The sequence below is a fragment of the Anomaloglossus baeobatrachus genome, chromosome 3 (genome assembly GCF_048569485.1).
Source record: "Anomaloglossus baeobatrachus isolate aAnoBae1 chromosome 3, aAnoBae1.hap1, whole genome shotgun sequence".
NCBI lineage: Eukaryota > Metazoa > Chordata > Amphibia > Anura > Aromobatidae > Anomaloglossus > Anomaloglossus baeobatrachus.
In genome coordinates, this window is record NC_134355.1 from 53,077,024 (window position 1) to 53,093,123 (window position 16,100).

The following is a 16,100-nucleotide window of genomic DNA, read 5'->3' on the forward strand; positions in this document are numbered from 1 at the left end:
GAAAACAAAAAAAATGCTAGAGGGGTACTTTAAACCATGTCAGAGCATTCTCAGATCCATTTAATCTCAATCTTTCCATATTATCTGTCATACCTGTCAACTGTGTTGGCAACCAATTCCAGTTGTTCCAGGAGGAAAGGGTAAAGAGTGGGGAATCTAGAGAAGAATTCTCTCCCGGTCATCCTGCGGGGAAAAAAAAGACAAGAAATAAAAGAAAGGAACGCTGTTTAAAGTAATAAATCAAAAGAGGAAACAATCGTAATCTGGCTGCCGACTAATATTCACAGGCGCCTTTGCCCTTGTCCATCAGACATTTTCTGCTACAATGAATCAAAATGCTTAAAGCCATAATCACATTATATTTACTGGAAAATATTTGCTCATTTAACACTGTCATGATTTAGCAGTCACACAGAATGACTGTAGAATTTTCTTCATAGACCAGAAAACATGTTTAAGGGGAATCTGTCAGGTGATTTTCTAGTACAATACTAATGTTATCTTTAAAGAGGGCTCAAGTAGACCTTTCAGGAGTAGTAAGTGTTATTGCTCTACCTTATCCTGTTATCTTGTTGTAAGCTCTGGAAAAATCAGTGTGATTTAAGGTGGTGTCACACACAGCGACGGCGACAACGACGTCGCTGCTATGTCACCATTTTCTGTGACGTAGCAGCAACGTCCCGTCGCTGTCGCTGTGTGTGACATCCAGAAATGACCTGACCCCTGCTGTGAGGTCGCCGGTCGTTGCTGAATGTCCTGCTTAATTTTTTGGACGTTGCTCTCCCGCTGTGAAGCACACATCGCTGTGTGTGACAGCGAGAGAGCGACGAACTGAAGCGAGCAGGGAGACGGCTTCTGGCAGCCTGCGGTAAGCTGTAACCAAGGTAAATATCGGGTAACCAAGTGAAGTGCTTCACTGGTTACCCGATATTTACCTTAGTTACCAGCGTCCGCCGCTCTCAGGCTGCCAGTGCCGGCTCCCTGCATGCATAGCCAGAGTACACATCGGGTAAATAAGCAAAGGTTTGCTTATTAACCCGATGTGTACTCTGGCTAGGAGTGCAGGGAGCCAGCGCTAAGCGGTGTGCGCTGGTAACTAAAATAAATATCGGGTAACCAAGAGCTTGGTTACCCGATATTTACCTTAGTTACCAAGCGCAGCATGCTTCCACGCGTCGCTGCTGGCTGGGGGCGGGACAATGGTCGCTAGTGAGATCTGCCTCATTGACAGCTCACCAGCGACCATGTAGCGACGCACCAGCGATACTGACCAGGTCTGACCAGGTCAGATCGCTGGTGGGATCGCTGGAGCGTCGCTAAAGTGTGACGGTACCCTTATTGCTCTACCTTATCCTGTTATCTTGTTGTAAGCACTGGAAAAATCAATGTGATTTAGTAACTAGTTGAGTGTATGTAAATACAACTCCATAAGTCCTTCTCCCCCCGCCCATCTCTCAGCTCTGACATCAGTGATACATCCAATACTCCCTCCCAACTCTCAGCAGTAAAAGTGAATGGACTGAGAGGAGGGTGGGGAGAGCAGTGCATATACAAATTGTATTTACATACACTTGACTAGTGTGCATGAAACACTGAATTCTATAGAGCTTACAGCAAGATAACAGGATAAGATAGAACAATAAAAGTTACTGATCCTGAAAGGTCTCCTTAAGCCCTATTTAAATATAACATTAGTATTGTACTACAAAATCACATGACAAATTCCGTTTAACCCTAGAACGCATGCCTGGGGCCTCGCTGGCCTGCTAGGTTACTTGTTTTCTATTGTAGATTTCTATGGTTGCGCGTTCTTAGGTAATAGAAGACATGCAAACTGAGGTTTCAGCAATATCTAATAGAGCAGGATCAGTTGAACAAATCAATATATATTGATGTGGGAAAATATTCGTAATACCTTGTGACTACTAGTTATTGTGTGCTTATTAGTCCAGTGGGCGGTCCAATTTCTGAGTAGAACCGCCCACCAGACTCCTAAGCCTAGAATAATGAAATAAAAGTTATACGGAATCTTTTCCCATAAAACTATACATCAAACCGCTCACCTCCTCCTGCTCTGTATTCTGCAGAGTAATTTTAGTGTTTATTGCAATTTCTGCCCAGGGCCTTAAATAAGAGGGAACCAACAAATTAAAAAATTTCTATCACGGGCACATGAAATCATCTTTTCAACCCCTTTTAACATGGCAGCAAATTTGAGACTTTGGGGTTAGGTCCCTTTCAAGAGTTAATATTAGTATATAAAGTCTTTAAATGGTAACACGGCTGCTCCATTCATGCACACAGATTATACGGCTTAGCCGTAACCACCAGTATTTGAGTGCGGTTCCTGACCAAACATTGCAGTATAGGCAAAAAAATGACTTGTCAGCAGCAGCGGTTCAGGTTCATCCTCTTTAGATTGTTGGATACTTCTATGTTCATCCTCCACATAGGAGCATTAAGCGGAAAACGGTCCCTGCAATCATTAAAAACACCACTTTGTACATGATATTTTAATGATAGTGTGAAAAGGTCGTTTTTCCCACGATGATCCCATGTGAGCAGCGAATAATACATGTATTTTATGCTGAGGCAATTTACAATAATTTAGGGACATTTCTGCAGACGTATCATTTCTTTTTTTAGTTACGGTCTTTAGTTTTGACCCCTTCCGTACTCAAGACGTCAATTTGAAGAATAAGGGGGGAAAAATACAGATCTCAAAAAGCTACGTCAATGTTGGTTACAAATCAGCAATGCTAGGATTTATTTTTGAGACATGGCTTTATGGCTCTCTCCTGCAGGACAGGTGATTAAATCAAGAAATAAACCCACTACGGCCAATACCAGGCTCTGCATGGCACTTTTGGATTAATTTTGGATTCAAGCTACACATCCAAACACTCTTCACCTCCTGCCGCCTCCAACTCAAAAATATTTCCTGGATTCGCACATTCCTTTCCCAAGAAGCTGCAAAAACCCTAGTACATGCCCTTATTATCTCCCACCTGGATTATTGCAACCTCCTGCTCTGTGGCCTCACTTCTAACAGTCTCGCACCCTTAGAATCTATTCTAAACTATACTGGCCGGCTAATCCACCTGTCCCCCCACTACTCCCCGACCTCTCCTCTCTGCCAATCCCTTCACTGGCTTCCCATTGCCCAACGACTCCAGTTCAAAACACTAACCATAACATACAAAGCCATCCACAACCTGTCTCCTCCCTACATCTGTGACCGAGTCTCCTGGTACTTACCTGCACGTAACCTTCGATCCTCAAACAATCTCCTTTTCTACTCCCCTTTCATCTCTTCTTCCCACCATCGCATCCAAGACTTCTCCCATGCCTCCCCCATACTCTGGAATGCTTTGCCACAACACATCAGACTCTTGCCTACCTTGACAACTTCAAAAATAACCTGAAGACCCACCTCTTCCAACAAGCCTACAACCTGCCGTAACCCTCAGTCTGATATAGCGCAGCACAACCAGTTCTACCCTCACCTACTGTATCCTCACCTATCCCTTGTAGACTGTGATCCCTCGCGGGCAGGGACCTCTATCCTCCTGTACCAATCTGTGCCTTGTATTGTTTATGATTATTGTACTTGTCCCTTTTATGTATACCCTTTTCACATGTAAAGCGCCATGGAATTGATGGCGCTATAATAAATAATAATAATAATAATAATAATAATAATAATAATAAAAAAGTAAAATTAGCAAAAGGTCTCAGGGGAGCGAGGCTACAGACTTAAGGGCCGATACAGCAAAGTGTTTACACCGGAAAGTTGATGAAAAACACTTTAAGAAGAAGTTGGACAAAAGTTTTGAAACTTTTGCCATTACTTAACCAGTCACAGCCAGATTTGCCTAAGTGGGCACAGCAAGAGCTAAAAGGGGCATGGTGACACCCGCCTGGCCGATTCATGTAACGTTATGCCACAGTAATAGAGTGACTCACATCAGAAATGTTTCCCCAGTCCCTGACTATGATGATGGACCGAATTCCTTAAGTGGTGTGTGCCTCTTAATCTATTTGGCACATCTTACCATAAAACGCCCATTCATTAAGACTGACGGTCTTGATGGAGTTGTCCACTTCTAGGAGAACCCCTTCTGATTCCTCTGGTTTCTCCTCAGTTAAAATAAAAGATCCTGTTACTCACCTCCCGTTCTGGCGCTGTTTCAGCACTGTCGGTAATTGCAGTTCAAGTGACATTTTGACGTCACGCGAGTCCCGCCTCCAATCATTGCCGAATTCTCTCTTCACGCCTTTGGATAAAACCAATTAATCAAAATCAATAGGAAGTGACGCTGCGGCTGCCACTCACTTCCTGTTGAATGCTGATTTGGTCCGAAGGTGTGGCGACAGCAGTTGGCGGTGATTGGATGCAGGACTCGCGTGATGTCACAATGTCACCTGAGCCTTGAACCGCAATTACCGACAGCGCTGGAACAACCCCAAAATGGGAGGCGACTACAGGGTCTTTTATTTTAACTGGGGAAAACAAATGGAATCAGAAGGAGGTTGTCCTAGTAGTAGACAACCCCTTTAATAAATAGAGCCCTTAATGTCTGCTGAACCTTCAAATTAGTCTATTAGTCTAATCTCAAAGGATAAACTAAGCACATAGTCTTGTAGGGAATGCAGCATCTCTAAAAATTTCACTTCTAGTTTTCTAATCACTGGATCCATTCTGAAGAAACTCAAATTTAGCCAAATATGCCAATTGGGGTGGTCGGTGCACTCTTGATGTGGCCAAGAAACTTGGTGCGCTGTTCTGCCCTCTAGTTTTGCATGTTCCCGCTTTCCTCATTGGTTATTAACAGCACAGACTTGCCTGAGCATTTTCTCTGCAGACAGTGCTCGCGCCAGGCATGAGCTGTCAGTCATCAGTGAGCGAGTCATGGGTATGCAAATCCACGGGTTGGAAAGGTGGACTTAAGGCGGCGTTACATGCAACGATGGATCTAATGATATATCGTCGGGTCACGGATTCCGTGACGCACATCCGGCATCGTTAGTGATGTCATTGCGTGACAGCAAGGAACGACCGTTAAAGATGGAAAATACTTACCGTATCATCCATCGTTGACACGTCATTCATTTTCATAAAATCGTTTATTGTTAAGGACGCAGGTTGTTCGTCGTTCCCGAGGCAGCACACATCGCTACGTGTGACACAACGGGAAAGACGAACTGCAGCTTACCTGCGGCCGCCGACATGTGGGAGCATATTGCTACATTACTTTGGAGATATATGGAGGAGAAGGTTTATGGATAGCTTTTAAGTCCACGTTCGTAGTTTGAATTGGATACGCTGAGGAATTGAGAGCCAATGAAGGGATTTGCAGAGGGGAGAAGTGGAGGAGTAGTGAGGAGAAAGGTGGATTAGTCGAGCAGTAGCATTAGGGATGGACTGGAGAGATGAGAGTGTTAGCAAGGAGGCCACAGAGGAAAATGTTCTAGTAGTCAAGGTGGGAGATGATGAGGGCACGCACTAGCAATTTCGTAGGTTGGGATTCTGGAAATATTTTTGAGTTGGAGGCTGTACGGTAGAAATGGAACATGACAGCTGCTCCACTCTCCTACTCCACTAGTTTAGACCAAAAAGTGATTTTAAACACATTAATTGCCTTCATGCTAAGGCTCCCCTATACACATTGCATAGGTGTCAGCTGAATACTTGTTCGGCTAACGGCTACCTCTCCTGACTCGGCACACAAACTCACTATTTCCTCGTTGAACAAAAGGATTGAACATTAATATTCAACAGGCCAAATCCTTCTCTCCCAGATATCATGTCAGGAAAGTGTCCAGGGGCCACTATACAACCGTTGGACAATGCCACCAATATTGGTAGGTTTGGCTTTGTTTAGTCTGTGTATGAGGCCTAAAGGGTGCTTTACACGCTGCGACATCGCTAGTGATTGCTAGCGATGTCAAGCGAGATAGCACCTGCCCCCGTCGTTCGTGCGACATTTGGTGATCGCTGCCGTGCAGCGACGTCGTTGTGACCACCGAACAATCCCTCCTTCAAGGGGGAGGTGCTCTTCGGCGTCACCGTGACGTCACTAAGCAGCCGTCCAATAGAAGTGGAGGGGCAGAGATGAGTGGGACATAACATCCCGCCCACCTCCTTCCTTCCGCATTGCCGGTGGACACAGGTAAGGAGATGTTCGTCGTTCCAGCGGTGTCACACACAGCGATGTGTGCTGCCGCAGGAACGACAAACAACATTGTACCTGCAGCAGCAACGATATTAAGGAAAGGAGCAACGTGTCAACGATCACCGTTTTTGGACGATTTTGCGATCGTTGATAGTCGCTCCTTGGTGTCACACGCTGCGATGTCGCTACCGGCGCCGGATGTGAGTCACTAACGACGTGACCCCGACGATAGATCGCTAGCGATGTCGCAGCATGTAAAGCACCCTTTAGGGGCTCATAGAATTGTAGAGACACTGCATGGGTGCCCTATGAAAGATCTGTAAAAACACCTATATACAGGGGGCCATTCCTGATTGTGAAATTGATACTTGGGGTATATTGGCACAGCTTAATCTTCAAACACACAATGAATAAGCTTCCTATTGATTTAAATGAGGAAAAGATGGCCAATGTGCAAATTGGTGCTGTTTTTAGCCACAAGATTTTTTCACCGTGGAAAAAAAAGAAAAAGCATTCATTATATTATTCTTTGCATATATAGCACCATCATATTCTGCAACGATTTCCAGTTATTATCAGCACGGTCCTCTGTGGAGCTCACAATCTAAATTTCCTATCAGTATGTATTTAGAGAGTGGGAAGAAATTAGAGAGCCCGGAGGAAACCCACGCAAACACGTGGAGAACATACAAACTCCTTCCAGGTGTTGTCCTTAGTAGGATTTTAACCCAGAACCCCAGCACTGCAAAGCAACAGTGCTAACCACTGAGCCACCATACAGTGCTAACCACTGAGCCAAACTGCTGCAAATTGACGAGTTTCTATCTGAAAAACAGCTGCAAATCTGACCACTGAATGATGAGCAGCAAGAAAAAATAACCACCAAAAAAAGGATCAAAATAAACACCAAAAATCACAATCTATATCTAAAAACTTTCAAAACCTTAAAAAGGGTCAATCCAATTCCCCACAGGTAAGCACTCACTTGCCACAGTGGTGAGCTACTTCACTCCTCGATGGGCAGAGAGGGCATTTCCAGAAAGTCGAGGATTGTATCGGGAAACACAGACCAGTGGGTGCGACTTGTAGGAGAACGGTAAGGCCTGGGACAGACAACGAGTTAAACGGTCCAAGTGGAATGCGATAAAAAAAAATTGCATTGCACTCGGACCCATGTTACTCTATGGAGCCGCTCGCATGAGCGATTTTTTTCTCAGCCCTAATTGGACTGAGAAAACAATCGCAGCATGCTGCGGGTAGAATCCAATCAGTTTTCACTCACACCCATACAGGTCTATGGGTGTGAGTGAAACATCACACTGCACTCGGATGACACCAGAATGCAGTTCAATAATCGTATCTGCTGATAATGGAGGAGATAAGTCCTTCCCTCGCCTCCGCAGCTGTGATCTGATCGCAGTATCGGATCACAGTGGCATGACACTCAGATCATGCTTGCAACAGAGCGGGAGCCAGGGGTCATTAGCATAATGCATCTAATGCTCTTGCATAGGATGCTAAGTGCTCGTGTGGCCTTAGCTTAATTATTATTGTTTTTTGTTATTTTTTTACCATCCATTTTGATAAGCTGGAAAACCCCTTTAAACCGACTATAAATCTTAGCTAACTAAGGGGTGCTACACACACAGCGAGATCGCTGCTGAGATCGCTGCTGAGTCACGGTTTTTGTGACGCAGCAGTGACCTCATTAGCGATCTCGCTGTGTGTGACACTGAGCAGCGATCTGGCCCCTGCTGTGAGATCGCTGCTCGTTACACACAGCCCTGGTTTGTTTTTTTATTGTTGATCTCCCGCTGTGACGCACAGATCGCTGTGTGTGACAGGGAGAGAGCGACGAAATGAAGCGAGCAGAGAGCAGGAGCCGGCAGCTGCGGTAAGCTGTAAGCAGGGTAAACATCGGGTAACCAAGGTGGTTACCCGATATTTACCTTCGTTACCAGCCTCCGCCGCTCTCACGCTGCCAGTGCCGGCTCCTGCTCTCTGCACATGTAGCTGCAGTACACATCGGGTTAATTAACCCGATGTGTACTGTAGCTAGGAGTGCAGGGAGCCAGCGATAAGCAGTGTGCGCGGCTCCCTGCTCTCTGCACATGTAGCGACGTTATGATCGCTGCTTCTTCTGCTGTGTTTGACAGCTAAGCAGCGATCATAACAGCGACTTACAAGGTCGCTGCTACGTCACAGAAAATTGTGACGTAACAGCGACGTCGTTATCGTTGTCGCTATGTGTGAACCCAGCCTAACACTGATCTCACTTTATTAGGAACTGCTGAGAACCTGATGTGTACAGAGACCGCCCAACAGGATCCCGATCTGTCAATAAAGAAAACAAGGATCTTAGATCCTCAGCTATGTCCATACTGTGTTGGACCTGTCATTCTACAGATACCACAATCGCCTTATAGACCCCACCATGGACTAATGTTAGACCCTATTGGGTGGCTCCTTGGTGTTACTCAATGATAAAGAAATAGTCATGAATGCCTTTAATGTACAGTACAGACCAAAAGTTTGGACACACCTTCTCATTCAAAGAGTTTTCTTTAATTTCAGGACTCTGAAAATTGTAGATTCACATTGAAGGCATCAAAACTATAAATTAAAACATGTTGAATGAAATACTTAAACTGTGAAACAACTGAAAATATGTCTTATATTCCAGGTTCTTCAAAGTAGCCCCTTTTGCTTTCATTACTACTTTGCATACTCTTGGCATTCTCTTGATAAGCTTCAAGAGGTAGTCACTGGAAATGGTTTTCTAACAGTCTTGAAGGAGTTCCCAGAGATGCTTAGCACTTGTTGACCGTTTTGCCTTCACTCTGCGGTCCAGCTCACCCCAAACCATCTCGATTGGGTTCAGGTCTGGTGACTGTGGAGACTAGGTCATCTGGCGTAGCACCCCATCACTCTCCTTCTTAGTCAAATAGCCCTTACACAGCCTGGAGGTGTGTTTGGGGTCATTGTCCTGTTGAAAAATAAATGATGGTCCAACTAAACGCAAACCGGATGGAATAGCATGCCGCTGCAAGATGCTGTAGTAGCCATGCTGGTTTAGTATGCCTTCAATTTTGAATAAATCCCCAACAGTGTCACCAGCAAAGCACCCCCACACCAGCACACCTCCTCCTCCATGCTTCACGGTGGGAACCAGCCATGTAGAGTCCATCCGTTCACCTTTTCTACAAAGACATGGTGGTTGGATCCAAAGATCGCAAATTTGGACTCATCAGACCAAAGCACAGATTTCCACTGGTCTAATGTCCATTCCTTGTGTTCTTTAGCCCAAACAAGTCTCTTCTGCTTGTTGCCTGTCCTTAGCAGTGGTTTCCTAGCAGCTATTTTACCATGAAGGCCTGCTACACAAAGTCTCCTCTTAACAGTTGTTCTAGAGATGAGGTGTGTCCAAACATTTGGTCTGTACTGTAGGTGTCATAATATTTTGTTTCCTTGGTAGACGACTGGCGCCATAGTCTGGAAGTCCCTTCCCTTATAGAGAAAACATAGGTGAATGTACATATTTGGAACACATTCTGGTCAATCAGGCTCAAGCACAATTTGCGAATTATCTTGATTTCTGGACACGGAAGATCAGCCAAGTCCCTATGCTGTCCAATTTTTCCAGTACGGTGAAATTTCATCCCAATTTAGCCTTCCAAACTGCATTGGAAGAAGCACATCGCAGAATAAACATAAGCCCAGAACCCAATGAGAAATGTCTGTCGAAATCATGATAACACGGTTCTAAGTAAACTCCTTGTGGAACACGCAACTTGACATGAGTCCCATATGAACCTGGCGACAAAACCAACCCGAGCTTGAAGTGTTCTGCATTACATCAAGTGGTGTGGCACAGCGCCACGGAGGTCTGACCCCAGGCTACCCCCGCAAAAGAACAAAATTAAAGAAAACATATCACCCTCCCCCCCTCAGCTCCACTCATTGAGATATTAAAGTGAATCCTTATCGTCCTTACTATCAGAAAAGCGTGAACGCAGATCACATGGAATGATTAACTTGCAGCAAGTTATGAGAAACCAACGAGGACTACAAAAGAGCTCGCGGAGAGATAAAAATCAAAGTGACTCACACAGGAAGAAAAAGAAGACGATAAACTCTCAGACGCAAACATTGGCACGTACTCCGCGTTTTTATAAGCCACAGCTCTTTGGTCGGCAGATTATAGGACTGCTCTCCAGAAATCTTGTGTGTAAAGCAGTTTAATAAGAATGTAAGGAGATAATGTGGGTTTACTCTTTCCCTAGATAAATTATTTTATACATAAAACTTAAATAGAAAAGTGTGACGTCATCGCCGTTTTAGAAACCAAAACGCTGAAGGCGGCATCATTGTCTACTTGGCCGGGTCACAATAGGACGGTGTGGCCTAAGGGGTACTTTGCACGCTGCGACATCGCTAGCCAATGCTAGCGGTACCGAGCGCGATAGCACCCGCCCCCGTCGCAGCTGCGATATCTTGTGATAGCTGCCGTAGCGAACATTATCGCTACGGCAGCTTCACACGCACTTACCTGCCCTGCGACGTCGCTCTGGCCGGCAACCCGCCTCCTTCCTAAGAAGGCGGGTCCTGCGGCGTCACAGCGACGTCACACGGCAGGCAGCCAATAGAAGCGGAGGGGCACAGATGAACAAGACGTAAACATCCCGCCCATCTCCTTTCTTCCGCATAGCTGGTGGAGGCAGGTAAGGAGATGTTCCTCGCTCCTGCGGCTTCACACACAGCGATGTGTGCTGCTGCAGGAGCGAGGAACAACAGCGTATCTCCTATTGGTGCGACATTATGAAAATGACCGACACTACACAGATCACCGATTTACGACGCTTTTGCGATCGTTTATCGGCACATCTAGGCTTTACACGTTGCGACGTCATTACCGGCAACGGATGTGCGTCACTTTCGATTTGACCCCGACGAGATCGCAGTAGCGATGTCGCAACGTGCAAAGTACCCCTAAGCCATAGATGATACCTTGCTACAAATAATTAGTAATAGTTGTGCCCTCTAAGTCAGTGACATGAAATGGAGGCATGAATGATTTTCCATTGTTAACATTTACCATGGGCATTCTCGAACAATCCTTTCCTTTTTATTTTTAGAAGGGCCAAGTCAAGATAAGCAGATTACACTGCGTCTTCCTACTGGAATCCTCAACGATACATTTTAATCTGTGGATAAAACTAGTAGCAAGTGTTCACTTTCCCTGCAGAACTAAGAGAGGAGAAATTAAGAATTACACAAAACATATTCACTCTTGTAGTGTTGTTACTGATGTCACCACCTTGTCTTACCACCTTGTCTTGCCCCCTTTCCTCGGCGGGGACGCTGACACACTCACCCTGCCGGCCGCCCACTGGTAGCTTCTGTGCCTCCAGTCCCTGCCACTTGCTCAAAGGGTCTGTGTACACCCCGCAGGCCTCCTGGGAGAGCTCTTAAGGCACACACGTGAAAGTATCTAGTCTTAAAGGGTCAGTGTGCCCTAACCCAGAAGATATTTAAAGCATCCTCCCCTTATAGAAGGTGCCTGGGAAATGTGATCTATCCTTAGAGTCACGTTGCTAGTTGTCAGGTCCCTTTCATTTGCTGAAGTCTTATGCTGTGTGTTCTAACATGTTTCTGTACCCTATATCTGTTCTACCTGCTGCTCCTATGTGTATCAGCCGTGATTGCTGTACCTATTGTACATGCCGTAACGGCTGTAACTGCTGTACTCATAACTAATGATGAACGAGCACCTCCATGCTTGGGTGCTTTGTACTCGTAACTAGCGTTAAGCGAGCACTGCCATGCTCGGGTGCTTTGTACTCGTAACTAGTGATGAGTGAGCACTACCATGCTCAGGTGTTCTGTACTCGTAACTAGTGATGAGTAAGCACTACCATGCTCGGTACTCGTAACTAGTGATGAGTGAGCACTACCATGCTCAGGTGTTCTGTACTCGTAACTAGTGATGAGTAAGCACTACCATGCTCGGTACTCGTAACTAGTGATGAGTGAGCACTACCATGCCCAGGTGCTCCGTACTTGCAACTAGTGATGAGCGGGCACTACCATGCTCAGGTGCTCCGTACTCGTAACTAGTGATGAGCGGGCACTACCATGCTCAGGTGCTCAGTACTAGTAACTAGTGATGAGCGGGCACTGTCATGCATGGGTGCTCAGTACTCGTACCTAGTTATGAGCGGGCACTACCATGCACAGGTGCTGAGTACTAGTAACTAGTGATGAGTGAGCACTACCATGCTCGGGTGCTCAGTACTCGTAACTACTGATGAGTGGGCACAACCATGCTCGGGTGCTCTGTACTGGTAACTAGTGATGAGCAGGCACTACCATGCTCGGGTGCTCAGTACTCGTAACTAGTGATCAGTGAGCACTACCATGCTCGGGTGCTCAGTACTCGTAACTAGTGATGAGTGAGCACTACCATGCTCGGGTGCTCAGTACTCGTAACTAGTGATGAGCGGGCACTACCATGCTCGGGTGCTCAGTACTCGTAACTAGTGATGAGTGAGCACTACCATGCTCGGGTGCTCAGTACTCGTAACTAGTGATGAGCGAGCACTAGCATGCTCGGCACATTTAACAAGCAATTGGTGATCGGTCGGGTGCAACTCGACTAAAATGGAAGTCAATGGGAAATGCCAGCATTTTCCCGGAAGATCGTATGTGTAATGCCAGCGCCCTCACACTATCCCGCTTCCACTGCCCTTCCCGGCTGCTCTATGTTCTCCGTTACTGTCTCTTGCTCCACGTAGAGCTTCTGGGAGCACACTTAGGGCACGCACGTCTCCTTTCCCTCTGTTAGAGTGAGTACTAGCCGTCCAGTCCGCACTTGAATCCATCTCTGCACCCTTGACTCCAGGGGTCAGCTGCTTCAGTACCAAGAGATCCCCTGAAGTAGCACCTGGCGGCTACCTTCTAGCACAAGCCTCACCATTAGAGGCTTTAAGGAAGACGAGGTAGTCCCTTAGTTACGCCCCTCCAGTGTGAGCCCGATCCCATGGCACAGTGGGTCCACACCTATTAGTGTAACAGTAATGGTCTATTTTTAAACATGTCAAAAATCAGTGAAAGAGCAATCGTAAGATTATTGTATCGTGTAAGTGTCCTGGAGTGCTCCCGATGAACAAGCAAAATGCTCATTTCTAAAGCCATTGGATCATTTATACCAGCATAAAAATATTCATTATCAGCAGCAGACTGTCCTGTGAAAACATGGGATGTGTGGCCAACAACATGATGCTGTATAGGGATAGAACGATCATACTAGCAATCATTCCTTTCCCATCAGTACTCATTGGCTCGTGTGAATTGGAAGTCAAGCTACTAGGTTATAGTCGCTCGTTACTTAGCCGAGATGGGCTCGTCTTAATGGGAACCTATCAGGTCCCATATGCGTTATAACCTACAAGCAGGGTGATGTGTGGCCTAGAAACCCCTTCCTGCCCATTCCGGTGTTGTAATATTGTGTAATATGAATTTATAAAAAAAGTTTTATATCTTACGTGTTCCCTAAGTAAATATACAGAGTCTCTAGTCCCCTGGGTGCAGCTTCGCCCTGTGGGCGTTTGCATGCTTTCTGTGATATCACGCCCCTGTAGCTGTGATACCATGGATTTACATGAGCGATGTCCCCGTCATCTCCTGGAGAACCCACGCGTGCGTGCTTGCCATTTGGGCAGCCTTCTTATCCGGGTGTTTACTTGTTGGTTGCACAAGCGCACTGCGCATGCTCAGAAGACTGCTGTAGTTCCGACCATGTGCAGAGCGCGTCTAAAACTGGCAAGTACAAACACTAACCTCTGATTGTCACACCCGGTCAGCGTAGGGGTAATTATACAAACACTATTTGCCCAACGGGCAACAAGAGGTACCCTAACTAAAGACCTAATCAATTAAACTTTCTTAAATTATATAAATGGACAAGGATTAAAATTGGCAGGTGGGAAGCCAATTCCGTATTAGATAAGTGTGGCCGCGGACCAACACTACTCTGGATAAATTCCAAAACGTTATATGGCTGGCTATCACCTACACTGCCTGTTAAAACTACCTAACAGCTAATAGCCTCCCCGACATGTTTCACCATGACTGGCTTCATCAGGGGGCTGAGGCTATAGCAGTGTAGGTGATAGCCAGCCATATAACATTTAGGAATTTATCCAGAGCAGTGTCGGTCCGCGGCCGCACTTATCTAATATGGAATTGGCTTCCCACCTGCTAATTTTAATCCTTGTCCATTTATATAATTTAAGAAAGTTTAATTGATTAGGTCTTTAGTTAGGGTACATCTTGTTGCCTGTTGGGCAAATAGTGTTTGTAAAAGTGGCAAGTAAACACCTGGAGAAGAAGGCTGCGCGAATGAGAAGTGAGCACGCGAGGGTCTCCAGGAGCTGACGGGGACGTCGCTCATGTAAATCAATGGTATCTCGCCCACAGGGGCGTGATACCATGGAAAGCATGCAAACGCCCACAGGGCAAAGTGACCCCCAGGGGACTAGACCCTATGTTCAATGACATGGGGAACACGTAAGTTATAAAACTTTTTAATAAATTCATATTACACAATATTACAACACAAGGATGGGTAGGATGGGGTTTCTAGGTCACACATCACCCTGCTTGTAGGTTAGAACGCATATGGGACCTGACTGGTTCCCTTTAATGCGTCCTGATGATGTGTAACTTCAGCATCACACTACACACAAGGGCTTGAAACATATAGATCTGCACAACAGCTCTACACAAAGACTTCAAGGCTAATTTTAACCAAGACTAATTGCAACATTTCTTCATTTTGCATTGGAGCAAAAAGAAAAAAAATCTGCAATTTGCATTGGAGGAGCAAGAAGATAAATATATGGTTGAAAATGTGGAAATGAGAACATAGACAATCAACTCGGATCAACCAGCTGAAAACTATACCTTAACGTTTGGGAAACCTCGGGCCTTGTAAATCCACATGAACATAGCGCGTAAGCGCATGAAAAGCGCTTTCATAAATTAAACTGTTGGAACGGGCCATATATTTACGCTGGGCCTGACTGACAGTTCTCTTATTAAGCTCATAAAAATGAAGGCAACGTGATCTTCCAAGAATGTTTGTTCTAGCTTTACTATTTGAAGAAAGAGAGGAAAGAAAAAAATATATAGTAACGGACAATGAACAGGCCTTGACTTCTCCAACCATTTACTTTACAGTCTTGCGAGCCCCAAGCGTGTTTTTGCAAGACACTGAACTTGAGAAATATTTTGCTTTTCTCCGGCCTGGAATTTAGTAACACCATTTTCAGCGCCTCGGAAAACAAATTATACTTGATTTTTTTGCTAAAAATATAAATTCCGTTTGGGCACCAAGTAGTTCTCCTCCACTAAGTTTTACTCCTCTCGCAACTTGAAGTCCAATTACCAAGGATGGAAAAATGACTCCAGCTATAAGCTATGTGACCGGCACACAATGGGGGAGACTATTCATAGGCTGTGTTGGTCGATTCTTCTAGGACTTGATAGGCCGTAACAAGGCTGTCAGTGCGTACATATTTCACATTACACAGCGGCTACTGTTTGTTCTACTACTAATAAATCTCCCTGATTACAGACACAGTAGATTATTTCTTTCTACGAACACAACACCAAGACTTAAAGCATTGGCAAACAACAAAGTCAACCTTAAGCTGGTGTCACACATAACGACGACGACAACGACGTCGCTGCTACGTCACCATTTTCTGTGACGTTGCAGCGACGTCCCGTCGCTGTCGCTGTGTGTGACATCCAGCAACGACCTGGCCCCTGCTGTGAGGTCGCCGGTCGTTGCTGAATGTCCAGCTTCATTTTTTGGTCGTCACTCTCCCGCTGTGACACACACATCGCTGTGTGTGACAG

General features: G+C 45.6%; 1 protein-coding gene across 1 annotated transcript in view; it reads right to left on the bottom strand.

Annotated features, from left to right (window-relative positions):
• The window catches only part of THADA (THADA armadillo repeat containing), a 906,435-nt gene that overhangs the window by 463,346 nt on the left and 426,989 nt on the right, over window positions 1–16,100 (bottom strand). The window contains 1 exon segment of the mRNA XM_075341438.1: window positions 94–183. Within this exon segment, the coding sequence (XP_075197553.1) occupies window positions 94–183 (90 nt within the window).